Source organism: Artemia sp. Qi Xiang Cuo, chromosome 1 (assembly GCF_049724085.1).
Source record: "Artemia sp. Qi Xiang Cuo chromosome 1, ASM4972408v1, whole genome shotgun sequence".
NCBI lineage: Eukaryota > Metazoa > Arthropoda > Branchiopoda > Anostraca > Artemiidae > Artemia > Artemia sp. Qi Xiang Cuo.
This window is the reverse complement of record NC_142794.1, coordinates 54,560,839-54,581,682: the sequence shown is the minus strand read 5'-3', so window position 1 is coordinate 54,581,682 and position 20,844 is coordinate 54,560,839. Positions and strand designations below refer to the sequence as shown.

General features: G+C 34.6%; 1 protein-coding gene across 2 annotated transcripts in view; it reads right to left on the bottom strand.

The window, feature by feature from the left end:
- The window catches only part of LOC148956489 (piwi-like protein Ago3), a 59,281-nt gene extending 39,230 nt beyond the window's left edge, over nucleotides 1-20,051 (bottom strand). The window contains exons 1-3 of one of the 2 annotated variants that reach the window (XM_089108360.1): nucleotides 20,039-20,051; nucleotides 2,489-2,704; nucleotides 893-1,317 (exon numbers count right to left, since the gene is read on the bottom strand). In XM_089108360.1, coding sequence (XP_088964486.1) covers nucleotides 893-1,317; nucleotides 2,489-2,693 — 630 coding nt within the window. In that variant the 5' untranslated portion in view covers nucleotides 2,694-2,704; nucleotides 20,039-20,051. Of the gene's footprint in view, nucleotides 1-892; nucleotides 1,318-2,488; nucleotides 2,705-19,898; nucleotides 20,018-20,038 lie in introns of those variants that run through there. The other variant, XM_089108353.1, reaches the window with a different exon arrangement.
- Nucleotides 20,052-20,844: the final 793 nt, after the last annotated feature.

The window sequence follows — 20,844 nt, the reverse complement described above, 5'->3', positions numbered from 1 at the left end:
TCACGTCACTGGAACCCCAAGGTCTTTGATCGCACATTCTGATCAAATGAGCACCCTCTTAAGTTTCTACGACTCCAAGGAGAAAGGTTGAAGAGGGGGCAACCACCATCCTATACAGAATAAATTCTACTTGTTTTAGGACTCAATGTTGCTCTTTGCTTTCCATGATAATACTTGTTGCTGCTTGTTTAATAGCAAAAAAAGCAGTCAAAATTGGTTTTGGTTGTCTTATCAGCTATGAACTTCTATGGGTCGTTTGCTACGCCAAGATTTCAATATTTTGCAAACAGTATTCTCTGAGAACGAAACACATAGCAGAGTAGATCAGAAGACACTGGGCACGTCTACCATTCCCGGTGAAATTTTTGAGAGATTGAGTTGGAACTTCCAAGGAACGTTGGATGTCGATTAGACCTTAGATTCTGTGTTAAGGAAGGGAGCAGATGTAAACCGAAAAACTCGATGTCTTATCCAGTCATCAATATAAGAAGGGAAGAATCACTCTTATATGTGAAACTTGACTTGCCTTTTGATCTTATATTAATTTAATTATCAGCATCAACATCAGCAAAATTTGAAATTGAAAGAAATTCTTATTCCAAACTTTAATTTAAATAGCATGAAGTCAAACTCGAAGTCAAAACCAAGCAAACTCAAAATTGACAGATGTCCTTATTCCAAATGAGCAGGCAATATTTTCAGCAAAGAAAGTTTACAATGGGTCCTTAAACCCTGTTTCACAAAAAAAAAAACGCCTTCCTTCGTTCTTTTTACTGGTCTTAATTTCCCTTTGGCTACTCAATTTTGCATTTGGGGAGAATTTCCCACAGGGAAAGCTGCTGCAACAATGCAACTAGCAAAAAGAAGATCAAGAAATAGAAAAATAACTTACCTGTAGCGGCAATTTATGCCTCAGATACAATTTGGCTCCATCAAAGGCATTTCCAACAAATTGTAAGGCTTCTGCATGTTGCTTCAACATTATGAAACGGAATCTTCTTGAATCAATTTCAGGAGTGAAACCAACAAAATACTCATATATTTGAGCATTTTCTTTCGAAATGAGTCTTATATAATTAACTGCTGCAGTAAATTTTTGCCCTTCTACACCTGAACGAATGATGGACTCATACCGCTTCTTCTGCAAGCTCATCGAATCAAGCTGACTTTGTACCCTCGTAACATCTGGCTGAGAAGATTGTCCTTGGGTGGCTGGTCTCTGTACAGGTGTTTCTTGGCTTTTTATTTCTGGATACATTACAGCTCCTTCACCAGGTCTTTGGGCCATGCTCTTCCAGAGTTGCGCACGACCACGACCTAAAATGGACAAAAAACTATGCATTAATTCATGCAATAAAATTTCCTTTTAATCTGAATTCCTGGTTTTTTAAAGCTTTAATCGCAATTTGGAGCAATTTTCTATCCAGTAAATCAGTAATCAACAGTCCTGACAAAACATTGGTTCCTCAGAACTTGTTTATCATAAAAAATCCCTAATTCAACCAAGGTGGTCAAAACTTGTGGCCTTATAAGAAGCTTCATAAATTTTTGTCAATGATCCTATCAATGTTCATAATTTGCTCAACAGCCAAGCATCAAGAGGAAGGAATAAAAGAGAACCAAACCTATATTATAGAAGGATTGAAGTTCTCAGCTTTACAATCCAAAAGATTAAACGTGCCATTTTAAATGTATTCCCTTTTAGAAAACTTGAACACAAATCTTGAGCACATTAAAATTTTATTTTAGGTCAATATTTGGGACAAAACATCAGAAAATTTATATTTTTGTCACTTCAGTAAAGTCACTTAAGGAATATAGGTTGCAAAAGATATATGTTTCATAAGTTTCCATTCTTGTTGTATTTTGCGAGTCAGTATTGACTCCAAATATGAATAATTTGAGGTCAAAATCTGTTTCAATTCTACATAAAAGAATAATACTTACAATGGAACCGTAGTTCCTGCCAAGATGGCAGCAGACATACAGACTACTGGCTGAGTAAACAAGTTAAAACAAGAAATGTTTTGATATTGTTGTTGGTCCATAAGCAGCATCTAAATATTCCCCTCCCAATATAAATTTTAGTGAAAATGAAACACCAAAGTCCAAAAATTGACAACTCGGCCAAAAGCAGAATTTTTTGTTGCATTGATACAAATTTACAGAAACACAAAAGCCACAAGACCAATCAGCAACTGATTGATACATTAAAATCAGAACCAACCATGCCTCTTATTAGTAGATAGTTCCTTACTTCTGTTTTATAGTCACTCAATTATAATTTGATTCACTCACAAAGGCAAGCAAATATATGAGCAGAGAAAAGATGTAATCTACTTTGAAATTCAGCATAACCAAACAAGAATTTTAAAAGTATAATCTGAACTTCAAAAGATTCAAAGAGCTTTTAAGCAAACTCACAACTTAGTTAAATGACACATCTAGATCTAAAAGTATTTCTCTAGCATAAGAATGTAAGTTTTACCTGCACCCCTCTCTGGCGCAATAGGTTGCAGCCCTCCAGTTGGAGCTGCTGCAGCTTGATTTTGTACATTAAATCTTTGCAAAAGTTGTGCTCGACCAACTGGCACTGGTCGTGGCGTAGTTCCAACATCACCTGGTCTTTCTTCATTGCTTGATTCTTCACGTTTAATCTTCAGGCGCTCTAAAAGGGCTCCACGGCCTGCCATTCCTGCTTTACCTTTAAAAAATAGAAATTAGATTCCCCAAAGTCTTCTTGCCAAAAGCAGTAAGAGGCAAAAAAATGAGCAAACGATGCTATTATACGGATAAAGTTAAATTTTGAATCTTATGACACCCCTTTTAAATGTTTATCTGTGTTATTATGGGCTAGAGAACAAAATTTTATGATTACCTTGTCAAAATGTCTGGCATGTAACCAAGACTGTATTCAGGGGGGAGGTGGGGGGGGGGGGGTTATGGAGTTTGAACCACCTCTTCCTTAAATGTTTGTCTGAATTGTACAGCCCTGCATATTACCACTGTCTAGTGACAACTTTAATGTCACATATTGTTGAAGCAATACATTCAGTTGGTCTCTAAATTTTTATGATCCTAGGAAGAACTAGTACCAGATATATCTTAATTTTGAATCATAATATTTCTTCACATATACCTAGATCAAATATAATGGCCTCAAGTAATAGCTTTCAATGGAAACTGGGTGGATTCATTGGTGAGAGATAAAGCTAATAAATATTTTAGAGACAAGCCTGAGGAGAAATTTCGTTTAAATATTTATTATCTGGGAACCAGGACAAAAACATTTAGGGATGGCTGGTGGTTTTGGTTCCATTGGTGCATGGGAAGGTAAAAATTTGAGAGGAAATTTGAAGTAATTTGAACACACTATGCACATACAGATGGTCAAAAGAGCATATCTCAAGAATAGATTTGGGTATTAAGTTGGATCTTTCAGAGAATGATTAAAGTGGAAGACCAATTAACCACAAGGCAGTATGTACATCAGGGGCGTAATTTGCTATGGCGCAGGGGGGGGGGGGGAAGAACTGCCCCCCGACCCCAGTTTACCCCCCACCTGAAATTTAGTTTCTACAAAAAATCTTGTCAAAATTAAGATAAGCCTGCATAATTCAATCATCCAGAGAAACATGTCAGTTTTCTTTAGTATATCTTTGTCTTTATAGTACTATATGGCTCATTTTTCACTGTCATTTCCACTTTATTTGGGAAATTTGGCTGTAACTTTACCCCCTCCCCAGGTTTTGACAAAATTACTCCACTGATGTGCATGCTACTACTAATACTCCTACCACTGCTACTTTTACTGCAACTACTACTTCTATTGCAACTACTTGTAAGGCTAAGAGTATTAACATGAGAAGGGGGTCAAAACGGCATATCAGTAACATTTTTTTGAATGGCTTACCATATCAAGATGAAACTTCCGGGATATCATGAGGGGGATGTTCAACTGTCCAAAAGGAAACATGTACATGCTACTACTGCTATCAATACTGCTGCTTCTAATGTTACTACTACTAATAGTACAGCACTACTACTGCTACTGCTACCACTACTACTATGATACTAGTACTACTAACACCAAGCATATGAAGGTGAAAAATTGAGAGAATATTAAGGGGAAGTCTGCACTAAACCAAACACATTATATGCTTGCAGTTTGTGCAAAGGCTTATCTTAAGAATGGATCTGAGTATTAAGCTGAGCTTTTAGAGAATGCTTAAAGGGAAAGATCAATTGACCAAAAGGCAATATTTGCATGCTAATACTACTACTCCAACTAGTACTTCTATTGTGACTACTTGTAAGGCTAAGAGTATTAGGATGAAAATTTCAGGAAGTGTTGAGAAGGAACTTGAACTAAATTAAAACTGCGAATATACAGGTTATCAAAAGGGCATATCTGCAATGTCAAAGCAACAGCTAATTATATTAAGTTGAAACTTCTAGGGCTTGATGCTGGAGATTTTCAACTCACCAAAAGGCAACATGTTAATACTACTACTATTGCTACTATTACTAGTGCTATTGTTGCTACTAATACTATTCCTACAACTATTACTGCTAGCACTAATACTACTAATTCTGTGACTACTATTACAACTATGCCTAATGGTATGAGGACAAAATCTTAAGGAATTATTGAGGGGGAAATTGAACTGAATCACAGCATGCTGTCTGTATGCAGGTTGTCAAAAGTACATATCAGCAATATCTTAGGAATGGCTTGGTGTGTCAAGTTAAAACTTATAGGGCTTGTTGAGGGGAATGTTGAAGAAAAGAAAATACATGCATCTTAACATTACTGCTTCTTCTACTACTACTGCTACAACTATTACTACTATTACTATTGGTACTACTACTACTACTATTAAAGCTAAGGGTAGTAAGGGAAAAATTTTGTAGAATATTGAAATTTATTCCTCCTGACCTTGTCTAGGGTCAAAATTGAATACTTGATGATATAAGTTTGTCGATTCTTATGTCAAATTTGGTCTCCCCAACCTTGAATTAATAGGGAAAGACTTTTCCACCAGATACTACACAAAATAAGATTCAGATTTTTTATCCTCCACTGACTTTGCTTAGGGTAGAAATGTGGTAGTAAGTGATTGAATTTGCCAATTTTGATGTCATTTTTGGTCTTTCTGGACATTAACCTTCCCAGAGGTTAAGTTTCATTTCATTCTAATTTACCATATTATCTTACATCTTATGTTGAAACTTTTTCTTTAAAGGAGGATGAAACTTGTAATGTTTTGACACCCAGCAACTTGCTTATAGTGACCATTCAAAGAGAATATAGCACTACTTGGACTGATGGGAAATTAATTTATAATTTAATCTGTAGTCTGTTTGATGACAGTGAAAATATAATGATAAAGGTAATGTTTAAATACTTTTTGGAGTAAAACCATCCCAAAATATTAACTCTAAAAATACTAAAAGATTGTATTCATTTACTCTTTGCTTACAAGGCAACTAAAAAATTATACAATTAGAGATTTTTGCACACATTCTGATTTCATTTTTTTAATTTAGTCACACAGTTACAGGTTAATATTAATTGCTCATTCAATTAGGGCCTTTGAATAAAACAATAAATTACTCTATTGTTATCTTCAAGACATTTTTTACTTCTTCTGCCTTTTATATTTTTTATTTTTACAGAAATGATTTAAAAACAAGCAGAGATTAAATAATAATAACAAAAAAATTGTATAATAAAAGCAAAGAGCAAAGCTATTTCTTGAGCAGAGCAAAAAAGCTAACAGAAATTATAATGAACAATGAAATAAAAATTAAAAGAAACAGATGATAGACTTTATAACAAACAAAACCAATAATGAACTTATGAAGAACCAAAAAAAAAAAAATGGTATTCAACTCAAAACAAACAGAAAATACTAGGTATATGAACTGGAAAGTCATTCCCCTTTTACCCCACTACAATAAAAAAAAAACAGATATTAAAAGACACTACAGCTATAAAAACAGATTTTAAAAGACAGATATTAAAGTTGAAAGAAACACATATTAGACTTAATAAAAAATGAAAACAATATATAACTTATGATATACCAAAAATAAAATTGATATTAAACTAAAAAAAAACAGAAATTACTAGATATATGAACTGGAAAGTCATCTGCTTTATACACCAATAATAGCATGAGTGTCATTCATGTTTTACTGAAAACAAAACAATAAAAAATGGATGTTTTGTCACATAAAGACTCAAGGCTTATCTAAAGTGAAGGGTGTTATCTTGCTTCAATCCCCCCCCCCTCTCCGCTCACCAAAAGGCTCAATTCTACTCGTAAAAGGGCTTCAAAAATGCATATAAACAAATTTTGATGTGTTTTGTGAAGTTTTTTTTGTAAACACACCCTCCCCCCAATAAATCACACCCCTCCCCCAAAAACTAATCCTACATATGGCCCTATAAAAAAAATAAACTGCTCAAACAATATATAGTTTTCAATTAAATAGAGTTTATAATTTGTAAAAGAAAAGTGAAATAAAGCACCATTTTTTTTTACAATTTTTTTTTTTTTACATTTTTTTTTTATTAATCCTCAGATGTCATTTTTCTTTGTTGTGTTGTTGTTGATGTTATTAAAAATAAGAACAAAATTAAATAAATTCTTATTAATTGAAAACTAAACTCCAATCATAGGCAGCACAATAGCACTGCCAAAATAAAGAACAATGCAGGCACAATGTATTCTTTATTATTTTTTTTTCCCTTTTAGATCAGGGCACATTGTATCAAAGGAGTTGTCATAGAAACTTCAAAAAGGACTCATTTGATTAGAAATTTTTAATTGTACGAAGTGATTGGGGGGCAAATAACACCCCTTCCCCTCTTATCGTTTCCCCAAACACATTCAATCAAAATTTCGAGATAGCCATTTTGTTCAACATAGCTGAAAGATCCAGAAAGTATGTCTTTGAGGATGACACTCCCCCCAAAGCCCTCAGGGGCAAGAGCTGTAAGTTATGCCCTGGGGGCATATAAGGTTTTTTATAGAAAGCATTGTAACATAAACTTAAGAAGGGCTCATTTGATTGGAAATTGAAAGGGCTAGTGCTATTTTCAATAGTCAAAAGTGATTGGAGGGCAACTAACCTCCCTCTTGTGCACACTATTTCCCCAAACAAATCCAATAAAAATTTGGAGATAGGCATATTGTTCAACATAGCTGAAAGGTCTTAAAATTATGTATTTGAAGATGACAATCCCCCCAAAGCCCTCAGGGCAAGGGTTGTAAGTTATGCCCTGGGGACATATAAGGTTTTTATAGAAAGCATTGTCATAGAAACTTAAAAAGGGCTCATTTGATTCGAAATTGAAAGGGCTAGTTCCCTTTTTTATAGTCGAAAGTGATTGGATTAACCAATTATCCCCCCTCTCATGTCCACCATTTCCCCAAACACATCCAATAAGAATGTTTGAGATAGCCTTTTTGTTCAACATAGTTGAAATGTCTGGAAATTATGTCTGAGGATGACATACCCCCCACAGCCCCCAGGCCAAAGGTTGTAAGTTATACCCTGGAGGCATATAAGGTTTTTTATTGAAAGTGTTGTTGTAGAAACTTCACAAAGGGCTCATTCAATTGGGAATTGAGAGGGATAGTGCCCTTACTTATAATCAAAAGCGATCAGAGATTAAATGCCCCCCCCCCCCACACCTATCATTTGCCAAAACACCTCTGATCAAAATTTTGATATAGCCATTTTGTTGCAGGGCTAAGGTTGTAAGTAATGAACAAAGTTTTGAGACATCAATTTTTTCAGCATTGTTGAAAGGTTCAGTAATTATACATAGCAATAGTTGTAGTAGCAGTAGTAGCAATATGCAAATCCCCTTCAACACACAGTAAAATTTTTTACTTAATACCATCAACCAGTCCTGAAGCATTGCTGATATGTCCTCTTGACAACCTATATAGGCATGGTGTGTTTTGATTTATTTCAATACAGTGAGAATATTGCCCAACATTTTTGTATTAATACCCTTAGGTTAATTAGTTGTAGTAGTAGCACTAGTAAATATAGTAGTATGAGTACAAGTACAGTTAATAGTAGTAATAGTAGCAGTAGTTGAAGGAGTAGAAGCATTAGTATTATGATGCAAATATTGTCTTTTGGTTAGTTCAACATACCAAAAAACAAGCATTGTAAGTTTTAATTTCACACACAAAACTGTTCCTAAGATACTACTGATATGCCCTTTTGACAATCTGCATACAGATGACCAGTTGTCATCCATACAACAGAAAAATTCTCTGAAAACTTCACCTTCATACCTTCATAGGTTGTGGATTTTGAGCTAGCCAGATGACACTGTGTGTTTTCATTTGATGCTGCTTCTACAGTTACTGTAACTAACAACACTAATGGCATTAAGTTGAAACTTTTAGGGAACCTATAGGAGGAGTTTCACTTTAAAAAAAAATCTATATGCATGCAGGAATTAAAAGGGCATATAAGCACTACAGGGCATAAAAGGACACAGGCAGCAATACTCTATCATGGCTAGTAATCCCATTGATATGTTAAAGGAGCTAATTTGATTGAAATTTAATAGTTCTAGTGCCCTCTTAAGAGTCAACAGTGATTGGAGGGCAATCAGCCCTCCTCTTTAGCTCATTATTTTCTGGACACTTTCAGTCAAAATTTTAAGACAGCCATTTTGTTCAGCATAGCTGAATGGTCTAGTAACTATATCTCTAGGGTTATTGGGTAGGTCAACCCCCACACAGTTGTGTAATTTGCCCATTCTGCTTAAAAATTAAATGTTGCTTTAAAATTAAATCAAAATACAATGTTTGTATGCTGGTTGCCAATAAGACATCTCATCAACATACCAAGAACAACTGAGTGTATTAAGTTCAAATTTTTGGGGTTACCTCTATTACTACTTCCGGTCTTATAATTTTACTAAATCAAAAGAGTGTAATTGTATCCAAGCTGTGAAAGAGCATAGATATAAGTTTTGGGGAATGGTATTAACTTTTATTTATTAGGTCAACTAGAGGATGTATATGACTAAATTAAAAACTACTATTTGTGTCATGCTTTTTAAAAAAGCTAATGCTGTTAAAAATTGCTGAAAAATTTCCTTCAGCATATAAACAGCAGGCCACACTATAAATTCTTTAAGGAAAACTGGAAAAATTCAAACAAACATTTTCCTTTTGCCTGAAAAAGATGATGTTGATATAAAATGAACAAAATTTAATTAAAAAACTTTCTCCGCAAAACAAGTTTTTCAAAAAAAAGTAAAGAATTCCATTAAACCAAAAGCATACAACTTCCACAAATCAGTATCTATAAATAAATGAACAGAAATTAATATAAATAACAGAGTCAAACTCAAAACAAGCAGAAATTAATATGAGTAGGGTTCAAAACCCCCTATGTTTTCTAACAGCGAGAATATAATTTGTACTTTACTGAAAAAAATTCAAATGAATGTTCATTGTCAGTTTAATATATATATGCTACTATTTATTCCTTAAAATCTTAATTAAGTTTTGATTTTTCAAAGTTATAAAAGTGAAAACATTTAAAACAATTTTTTTCAGTAAAGTGCAAATTATATTCTGACTATTAGAAAACATAGGGGTTTTGAACCTAGACATATCTTGGAAAGGGGTTATGTTAGGAAAATGAAACTTTCAGGGATGGGTCTACAGGCTAAAGTAGGGTAAAAGACCTCTTTTTGGGAAAGACCACTTTTCTTTGGCATTCCAGAAAAATAGCAATGGGTTTTTGGGCCACCCCTTTTTACTACAACATGAAGCAATGTGAGGGCAGTAACAAGAACCCTGCCTTCTTGATCAAATTTTCAGCACTGGTTTTTCAGCATAAATTAAAAAAGTGGTCTCTGTTTTGAAAAGCAATTGAATAGAAAATTGCGTTTAATATCTGTGATTTTTAGAATAAGCATCAAGCAATAAAAGTTACTAATTAATAACCAAATGCAAATAAGCTCTTTATGAGTATGTGAATGCCATTGACACACTAAAATGATATAAATATTAAAATAGGATAATTGATATGATTATAAATAGGTTCCTCTAGGTAAGTCAATCAACTAAGAATTTCAAGTGTTTGATCTTAAATAATTTTAATAACAGGCTAACCATATTGATGCAAAGCTTAAGTTTTCAGCTGTCCATTGACATATACAATTCTTCTCAATTCCTCTTTGGCAACAAGATGTGAGAGTTTGAGTTTTACATAATTTTGCTTAATTGGACACTGGTTTTTTACCCTATGTCCTGGGAAAATATTTTGAAGTACCTATCTCCACTCCTTCTTCCTCTAAAGGGTCCTGACTTTTAAAATATGTGTGTTAAAAGTGAAACCTTGCAAAATAGATCTTCTGCATTTTCAGAACTAAAGCCAGAGAAAAAGAAACAGATAGGCCTAACTAAAATTAAGTTAAAATGTTGTTTTGTCAAAATTTCAATAGGTCTGGACCTGTCATCTAGGCAAATTTCAGGACCCTCTAGAGGGAGAAGAAGTGGAGGTACTTTGCCCTGGACATACTTTAGACTGTAGACCCAACCCTGAGTTTCATTTTGGTAAATATTTACCTCATATTATTGAGTTATGACTGAAGTGAATATATCACTCAATGCCCTTTTTTATGCTCTTTACAAATATAATAATCATTTTGTCAGAAATGAATTTTAGCCCCCACCCCTATATATACTAACACAATATTATAATATTAATAAAAAAAGGCATCAAATGGTGTATTCACTTTATTCCTAACTCAATAATATGATTTTGTAGAACTTTACCGATAAGTCACCCTTCAAGTACATATGGATTAAGCTTTTTAAGCTTATGGATTAAGCTTTTTTTTTATTCTTTGTCTGCTTGCATGTTCACTGGTAGGCTATAGTAGTTGTCTGTTCCTGATGCTTAGATCCATAAGGTAGAAATAGTGGTAAATTTCTAGGTGTCCCCATAATTTAGCTAGCCTAGGATGAAAGTGAAAACATCTTTTGATGCCTTTTTGGTAAAATTCTACTTTAGCTACTTTTGGCTATCCAGGAAAGGAGTTAGGCCTGTTGTTGCAGTTCATATTATTGACTTAAAAGTAAAGTTAACATACCATGCTGTGCCTTTTTTTGTGTTCTTTCCAAATATAATAATCATTTTTGCTACAAATGAGTTTCACCCCCACCCCTATATATACCAATTCTGGGTATATATTTGTACATTAGGGGTGGGGGTTGGAGTAAAGTTTAAAATTACCTCTCATTTACATCAGTAATGAATTTTACCACCCCCTTCTAGTTTGCAAATATATAGGCTACCCTGAATTAGTATATACAAGGGCAATTCAGAAACTAACCTCCAGTTGATTGAAAAAAATACACCAAGTTAAGTAAAAATATTTTAATATATACATCTTACAACTACATCTTTGCACTATTTTTCGACATAGTCTCCATAACAATTGAGGCACTTATTGTATCTCTTCACAAGCTTTGAAATTGCTTCTGCATAAAAATCACCCGCTTGTGCCTTGAGCCAGCCTGTGACTGCATCTTTGAGCTCTTCGTTGTCATCAAACTGCTGGGACCCAAGCCATTTCTTCATATGCATGAAGAGGTGATAATTGCTTGGCGCCAGATCTGGGCTGTAAGGTGGATGGTTGAAAACGTCCCACTTGAAGGACTCAAGAAGGGCTGTTGTTCTGCGAGCAGAGTGAGGACGGGCGTTATCGTGGAAAAAAACAATACCAGAAGAGAATACCAGAAGTCAGAAGAAAGAAGTCAGAAGAGAATACCAGAAGAAAGAGAATACCAGAAGTCAGCATACCATGGCGTTTGTTCTTCTTCTTCTTCTTCTATTTAACAGCAGGCGGGCTTTTCAGTAAAACTATTTAGCCCTTTTCCTTTTGCTTCACTCTGTGGGCTACAGAGCTACTGGCTTGATTGCCTCATATTTATTAGATATATTCAGATATCTTTCAGCAGATCTTTTGACTCTAGGAGTTCAAATATAAGATGATAGATGTCGATTTCTATGCTCTGTGTACAGGTATAGTTGGCTAGGCTCTTGACTGATAGTGGGATTTTGTGGTGTTTGAAGTATTTTAACAGTTTACAAAGCAAGGTATGTTGTGCAGACGTCAGCATATTACATTCAAAAAGGCAATGGTCAATTGTTTCATTATTCATATTACAATGCCTGCAAAGAGGGGACAGGGGAATTGAACCACTTGAATTAGAAAGCTTATATGAGAAAGCAAGGAAATTTAGTCCATTTGTTCCAGAACGAATTCTATGATAAATTTTAGAAAGATACTTATTGGGAAAGGGGGAAAGGATAGGATTAATCTTATTAAAATTAATATCTGATAGCCTCCATTGGTAAATATCTCTAATCGGAATTGGTCTCCCACTTGGCTGGTCAATATTTATAGAATTTTTTACTCTTTCATCAACCTGATGATTACCACTTATGCCAGAGTGGCTAGGAATGTACTGAAAGTAAGTTTTTATGCCACTTGAAGCAAGATTATCAATAATACTGAGACAATGATAAGTGTCAATGTCCAACTTATATTGAGGAGCTGAGGCCAGCAACTCAAGGCTTGATAAAGAGTCGGAATAGATGATAATATTATTCGAATTTTCAATCAAAGGTTGGTTTTGCTTAAGGTGTTCTAATGCCATGATTATGGCATTTAACTCAGCAGACATTGTAGATAAATTATTAAATAATCTCTCGCCCATTGCAATTTTCAGGTGAGGAAGGAAAACACCACTTGCAACCTACTCATCCATTTTTGACCCATCAACAAATATTTGGAAGTGATTTTTATAAGTAATTGTATTAAGTTCTGCAAATTTTTTCTGGACAAAAGCTGGACAAAATGGGGGTTAAATCTTTATTCCATTTTGAAAATTCAGTATTTATTATGTGAAATGACCAATTCCATGGAGGGGATTGGGGGAAAGTAGGTGCAATAGACTTTGCTGGTACAGGGAACTTCTTTTGAATATTGGCATACTCATCTGCAATACCTCTATACATGGCTGGATTTCTTAACCAATTATGTAATGTGTGTGAGCTATTTGATTCAATTTTTGTAAGATGTTTTATCAAGAGAAAGCTACGTCTCTCCATTATTGTTGTTAATCAACTCTACATAAGCAGAAACTTGGTGATTGTGGGTTTCCTAAGACCAAATATGAGACGTATTATATCATTTTGTATTGTTTCAATTTTTTGCATCTGGGTCTTGCACATGCACCATAGACAATGAGCCCATAGTCAATATGGGGTCTTCTATGTGATTTATAAAACTGGAGTAAGGTTTTCTCCAGGGTGTGGAAAGAAGTCTTTTTAGTATATTTGCTTTTCTATAACATTTTTTTATTGTGTTTGAAATGTGGAGGTGGAAATTAAGTTTTTGGTCAAGCATGAGACCTAGGTAATTAATATTATTATCTTCTGGAATAGTTGTTTTATTTAGAGTTAGTTTTGCATCAACATGGTCTCGCTTTCGGTGAAATTGGATTATTTTTGAATTGGTGGGTGCAATGGGTAAATCTGAATGTTGAGAGAATTTTCCAAACTAGAAAAGTGACTTTAGCAGATTTTACTGTGCTATCTCAAAGGTTTTGCCAGATGACTATAGCACCAGATCATCAGCATATTGTAGATTTGTGTGGGGTAGGTTCATGTCCCAGAGATATAGGGCAAATAGGAGGCAGCTGAGGACTGCTCCCTGAGGTAGGCCTTTGGTTATTGTCTTTTGGGGTGAAGAGGCTGAACCAACACAAACAATAAAACTTCGCACTTCTATGAAGGATTTAATAAAGGATACTAGCTTAGGAGGTACTCAAAGGTTTGCAAGTTTATATAAAAGTATTTGGTGGTTCACATTGTCATAAGCTCCTTCAAAATCTAGGAAAGCTGCCACTAGGATATTATTTTTTGAGAAAGATTCATTTATTGCATTTGTTAGCAAAATGAAAGCATCTGTTGAGGAGTGGTATTTCCTGAATCCAGTTTGAGTGTGTGGGATCATATTATTTCTCAACAAACCAGAGGAGTCTGTGATAAATCATTTTCTCCATTATTTTCCCCATCACAGGTGTAATCATTATGGGCCTATAAGACTCAGGGTTATATTTTGGTTGATTTTTCTTTAGGATTGGTAGGAGGGACGAACATTTACATATATTGGGGAACCTAGAAGATACCCAAGCGTGATTATAACAATTTAGCAGTTCTTGTTTGTATGAAGGTGTGAGATTCTTTATCCATGTAGGGTGTATATTGTCATAGTTACAGCTAGTTTTGGGCCTAATATGATGTATTGCATTATTCAATTCCTGGATTGAAAATGGATTAGTTATGTATTCGGATCCTGGGCGTGGTTGGTAACTTGGGTTCATAGGAATTGTGGACAGTTTGCTTTGATTATTTGATGTTAGCTTATTAACAAAAAGAGTTGCAAATAGGTTAGCCTTTTCATTATCATTGTCATAATGGGTATTTTTATGTATAAGTTCATACAGGAGTGGGTTGGGAGAAGTCTTTTTCCCACATATGTGGCTTATGACTTTATGTATAATTGGCTCATTTGTTTCTCTGGAGAGATTATTTGCAAAATTATTCCAGTATTTATATTTAGCATCTATTATAGTCCTTTTTAGATTAGATTCTGCTTGTAATTTTTTTAAATATGTAGTAGGTGTTGGCTTTTTATAAATTCTGTCCCAGCTGCCTTTTTTATCCTCCATTTATTTAGGCACTCATTTGTCCACCATGCTTTAGGAATTTGTTTAGGGAATGTTTTCTTAGGTGTTGTCCTGGGGATAGCATGATTAGCTGTATTTATTAGTAAAGATGTCAACGCTTCAGCATATGTGTCAACTGTTGTGTTAGAAATGCATGAACTTTGGGTGAAACTTGTAATTTCATCATTTAGCTTATTTTGGAAAATAGACCAATTTGCTTTAGTGTTGATATATTTGGATGTATGAGATAAAGTTTAATCAGGTTCATTTAGGGAGCAAACTATAGCAAAGTGGTCTGTACATAGACTATCAATTTTATTTATGTAAATTTTGTTCAAAAAATTTAAAGACACAATTTGTAGGTCAATTGTGGAGAAATTGCCACTTTTGGGGTTGAAATAAGTATTCAGGTTTGGAGGGGTAGCAACAACTAATTCATTATTATTTGAAGTCATATGCTCAATAAATTTACCAGCTTTATTTGCTGGTTTATTCCCCCACAAAAGGCTGTGGGCATTGAAATCACCACAAATAATGATATTTTTTAACATATTAGAATTATTTATATAATTAAAGAAATCCTTGGCATCTGTAGTTTGGCCATTAGGGTTATAAAAGCTTATTATGTAGGTTTTTAAATTATTCAGCCAAACACTTATACCAATTACATCAACATCATTTTCAAAATCTGGAAAATTGATGCCACAAAATTTTATATTATTATTAACTAATAAAGCTACACCACCTCCTTTTCTCTCTGAAGATCTATCCTTTCTCAGGATAGTATATCCCAGAGACTTAATTTGTTGATTTTGGGTTAAATGAGTTTCCTGGAGGCAAGCAATATTAATTGAATTATTATTCATAAATGATATTAGTTCATTTAGCTTATTTTCTGTGAGTGATCTTACATTCCAGTGGAGTATTGATAAATGTTGAGTTGTTGATTTATTCTTCATATGACTGTGTATCAATGTTCAGCTTTGTTAAGAGTAAAGCAAGATCTTTTTTTGCTTGAATGAGCATATCATCTGGGATGTAGATTTTTGCCAATTCTGCAATAATTTTTGTTTTCTGTAGTTGATGTATGTTCATGGCCTGCACTGCATTACAGTTTAGAATGAATAAGCATATATTTGGGGATTGCATTTTTGGTTGTGCATCCTGTTTGTTGGTTAAGGGATTGACTCCTGGTAGTGTTTCTGGTTTGTTTCTTCTTGGGAGGGAGGGCCAGGCTGGCCTCATCTCACCGGACAAGGAGGCTTGTTGGCTTGGTGATTCCTTCTGATAGGGATTTGAGCTAGGGGGCTTAGAAGGTGGTATTTTATATGGGGTGCTTGATGCATTGGGGGCATTTGTTCTGTATAGCCCGTTGTAATGTTTTTAGTGTTTCACAGTACACGTCTTGATTAATGGTCGTCCCATGTTCTATGAATTCAACCAACAACACCCCTTTGGCATCCCAAAACACTGTTGCCATCAGTTTTCTGGCAGAAAAATCTTGCCGGGCTTTTTTTGGTTTGGTAGGCAAATCTGAATGTGCCCACATCTTTGACTGTTCTTTTGTCTCAGGGTTCACGTACTTAATCCAGGTTTCATCACCGGTCACGATTCTGTTTAACAATGCTTCTCCTTCGTCCTCATAACATGACAGAAAGTCTAATGCAGAGGCCATTCTTTGAGTTTTGTGGTGGTCGGTAAGAATTTTGGGCACCCATCATGCACAGAACTTACGGTAACCCAATCTTGCTGTCACTATCTCGTACAAAAGACTCTTAGAAATCTGTGGAAAATCAGTAGACAACTCTGCCACTGTGAAACGTTGATTTTCACGAACTTTTGCATCAACTGTCTGAACAAGTTTGTCAGTCACCAAGGATGGTCTACCACTCCTCTCTTCATCATGAACGTTTTCTTGTCCACTTTTAAATAAACGTACCCATTCACAGACAACTCCTTCACTCATAACTTTTGGTCTGTACACAGCACAAAGCTCACAATGAATAGCTGCTGCAGAGTATCCTTTGGCTGTAAAAAACCTTATAACAGCACGCACTTCACATTTGGCGGGATTTTCTATTGCAGCACACATTTCAAACTACCACAATAACTAAACTAGTGCAGGTACAATGTTCACTCGACTATGGCTTGATGCCGACTGACCTGCTGAGCGCATGAATGCACAGATGGCGCGCTACTCCCCTCACTACACGCACTGTGACCAATTGGAGGTTAGTTTCTGAATTGCCCTCGTATATGGGGCAGGGGTAAAATTCATTTGTGGAAAAAATTACTATTAAATTTGGAAAGAGCAAAAAAAGGGGTAAATTTCTACCAAATCATATTATTGAGTTAGGAATAAAGTGAATATACCATTTGACGCCTTTTTTTATGCTGATTACAAATGTAATAATCATTTCTATTGGAAATGAATTTCAGCCCCCCCCCCCCTCTATATATGCCAATTCAAGGTTAGGTTGTAGAAATATACATCCTGAATCGGCATATATAGGGGGGGCTGAAATTCATTTCCAATAGAAATGATTAATATATTTGTAATCAGCATAAAAAAAGGCATCAAGTGGTATATTCACTTTATGCGTAAGTCAATAATATGATTTGGTAGAAATTTACCAAAAAAGGCATCAAATGGTATGTTTACTTTATTTGTAAGTCAATAGTATGAACTGTGAAAAATTTACCAAATTATGTCCTGGGAAGGTCTTTTGAAGTACCTATCTCTACTCCTTCTCTCTTTAGAGGGTCCTGACCTGGTATATATTTAGGCTACCAAGTCATATTATTGGGTGACAACTAAAGTGAATATACCACTTGGTGCCTTTTTTATGCTCTTTACAAATATAATAATCATTTTTGTTGGAAATGAATTTTACCCCCACCCCTATTTATACCAATTCAGGGTACATATTTGGGTCAATATATACGAAATCATATAATTGAGTTAGGACTAAAGTGAATACACCATTTGATGTCTTTTTTTATGCTGATTACAAATATAATGAGATTTTCTATTGGAAATAAATTTCAGCCCCCCCTATATATGCAAATTCAGGGTTAGGTTAGGGTAAAAGACCAGTATCCAATTGAGCAAGATTATGTAAAACTTAAAACCTCATATCTTGTTATCAAGTTAGAGTTGAAAAGGTTTGTATAGGCCAATGAATAGCTAAAAATACAAGCTATGCAACAACATGGTTATTGTTAAAATTATTTAAGATCATTCACTGAAAATGATTAGTTTATTGACTTGCCTATAAAGACCTCTTTTTGGAAATACCAATTATCCTATTTTGATGTAAATATCTTTTTAGTGTTTCAGTATTATTCACATATTAATAGAAAGCTGATTGTCTTCTGATTCTTAAAATATAACTTTTATTTCTTGATTTTTATTCTATAAATCACAAATAGCCTATTAAATATATATTTCTTTCATTTCACTTGCTTGTCAAAACAGAGACCACACATTGGATTTATGATGACAAATTACTCCTACTGGGCTGGCTCTAGTGAGATGATTGGGTCTACACTTGCATTGTGTCATACTGTAGTAAAAAAGGGGCAGTCCAAAAACCCATTGCTATTTTTCCAAAATGCCAAAGAAAAGTGGTCTTTCCCAAAAAGAGGTCTTATACCCTAGGTATAGCCTATATAGGGGGGGGGGGGGCTGAAATTCATTTCTGATAGAAATGCTTATTATATTCGTAATCAGCATAAAAAAGGCATCAAATGGTGTATTCACTTTAGTCCTAAATCAATAATATGATTTTGTATATATTGACCTATATTTGCACATTAGGGGGTAAATTTTATTTCTGATGTAAACGAGAGGTAAGATTAAACTTTCTCCCCACCCCCCTGATGTGCAAATATAGGTCAATATATACCAAATCATATTATTGAGTTAGGACTAAAGTGAATACACCATTCGATGCCTTTTTTATGCTGATTACAAATATAAGCATTTATATTAGAAATGAATTTCAGCCCCCCCCTATATATGCCAATTCAGGGTTAGGTTAGGTTTAGCCTATATAAGGGGGGGGGGTGTGCTGAAATTCATTTCCGATAGAAATGCTGGTAAAATTCTACTTTAGCTACTGTTGGCTATCTTGGGAAGGGGTTAGGTTAGGAAAATGAAACTTTCAGGGATGGATCTACAGGCTAAAGTATGTCCCGGGAAGGTATTTTGAAGTACCTACCTCCACTCCTTCTCCCTCTAAAGGGTCATGAAATTTGCCTAAATGACAGGTCTATACCCATTGAAATTTTGACAAAACAACATTTTACCTTAATTTTCAGTTATCAGTTTCTTTTTCTCTGGTTTTAGCTCTGAAAATGCAATTTCAGTTATTTGAGCAGAATTTTAAGACATATAAATAGTTTATTTTCAAAATTTAGGAAATGTATTTGCATATCTTTAAAACCTTATAAATTGGGATTGAGCAAAGTTGTCAAGCTGAAAACAATTTTGATGTACTTCATTTAAGCAGAATATCTATTTTGTAAGGTTTCACTTCTATGCCTCACATATTTTTAAAGGTCATCAAAGGTCAGGACCCTCTAGAGGGAGAAGGAGTGGAGGTGAGTACTTCAAAATATCTTCCCAAGACATACTTTAGCCTGTAGACCCATCCCTGAAAGTTTCATTTTCTTAACCTAACCCCTTTCCAAGATAGCCAAAAGTAGCTAAAGTAGAATTTTACCGAAATGCTTATAATAGGCTATTCGTAATAAACATAAAAAAAGGCATCGAATGGTGTCTTAAATTTTGTCCTAACTCAAAAATAGGATTTCGTAGATATTGACCCAAATATATAGGCTACCCTGAATTGGTATATATAGGGATTGGGGCTGAAGTTCATTTACAACAAAAATGATCATCATTTTTGGAAAGAGCATAAAAAAAGGCATCAAGTGGTATATTCACTTTATTCGTGTCAATAATATGATTTGGTAAAAATTTACCACCCCTTTCAAAGATAGCCAAAAGTAGCTAAAGTAGAATTTTACCCCAACCTGTCATATAGGCTAGGCAAATTTCAGGGCCCTCTAGAGGGAGAAGGAGTGGATGCTTACTGGGGTGTTGTCTATAAGATCTTTCCACTTATGGTAGTTGGTTTACTTCACAAGAGGAATCAGACAGCACAATAATCAAAGCAATTTAGTATTAGCTAAATTAAACAGGCCTACTAAAGATTGTCAATAAATTGTCATACATTCAAGGCCACGCTGTTTATTTTCTTCTTTTTCTCGATAAAGAAAAGCCCTTTGTTTATTAGGCCGCGTGAACATTCGGCATTTTCTGGAAAACTGGGAGGCAGGTAGCAGTCAACACTGGTAGCACTACTAGGGTTGCCACTAAGCCGGTTTTTTTCGTGCCACTTTGGGTGGCAAAATAATTTCAATATTGTATAAAAAGTGTCATTTCCCAAAAATCTTCAGTTTTTTTTTCTTTTGAGAAAATGGAAAAAAAAGGGACTTCAATACTCGTCTACATTAAGAGTTTTTCATCCAGTTTTTTCATAAAAAGCACTATCTGGATTATTACAGTGCATTAAGGTGCTTGAAGCTTTTCTTTTCTCCGAAAATGCTGAAGAGAATGCCACGAACATAGATCGTAGCAATTGATGACCCTATGATAAACACAACTAATAGTGGTTCAGACACTAAATCTTTCAAATAATTTATTTGGCAAAAACTTGTGGAAAAACAATAAGACAGCTATATCATCTAATCTGTTGATCACAACCTCAATAGAATAAGTTTCGCGAGAACTCTCGCCACTCCCAGTAAATTTTTCTTTAAGATGTCTCCAGGGACTAGGGTATAGGAACAGTCAACTAGCATTTAAGTATCAATATGAAACCACCTTTATAATAAAAACCGAGCATTTAGAGTATAAGCGTGAAAGCACATTTACAATCAAAAATTAGTGGGAACGAAATAACTAAAATGAGGAAGGGCACCCAAATTCAATTTATGTAATGATTTAACATAAATTTAAGTAAGAAAAAAAAGTGAA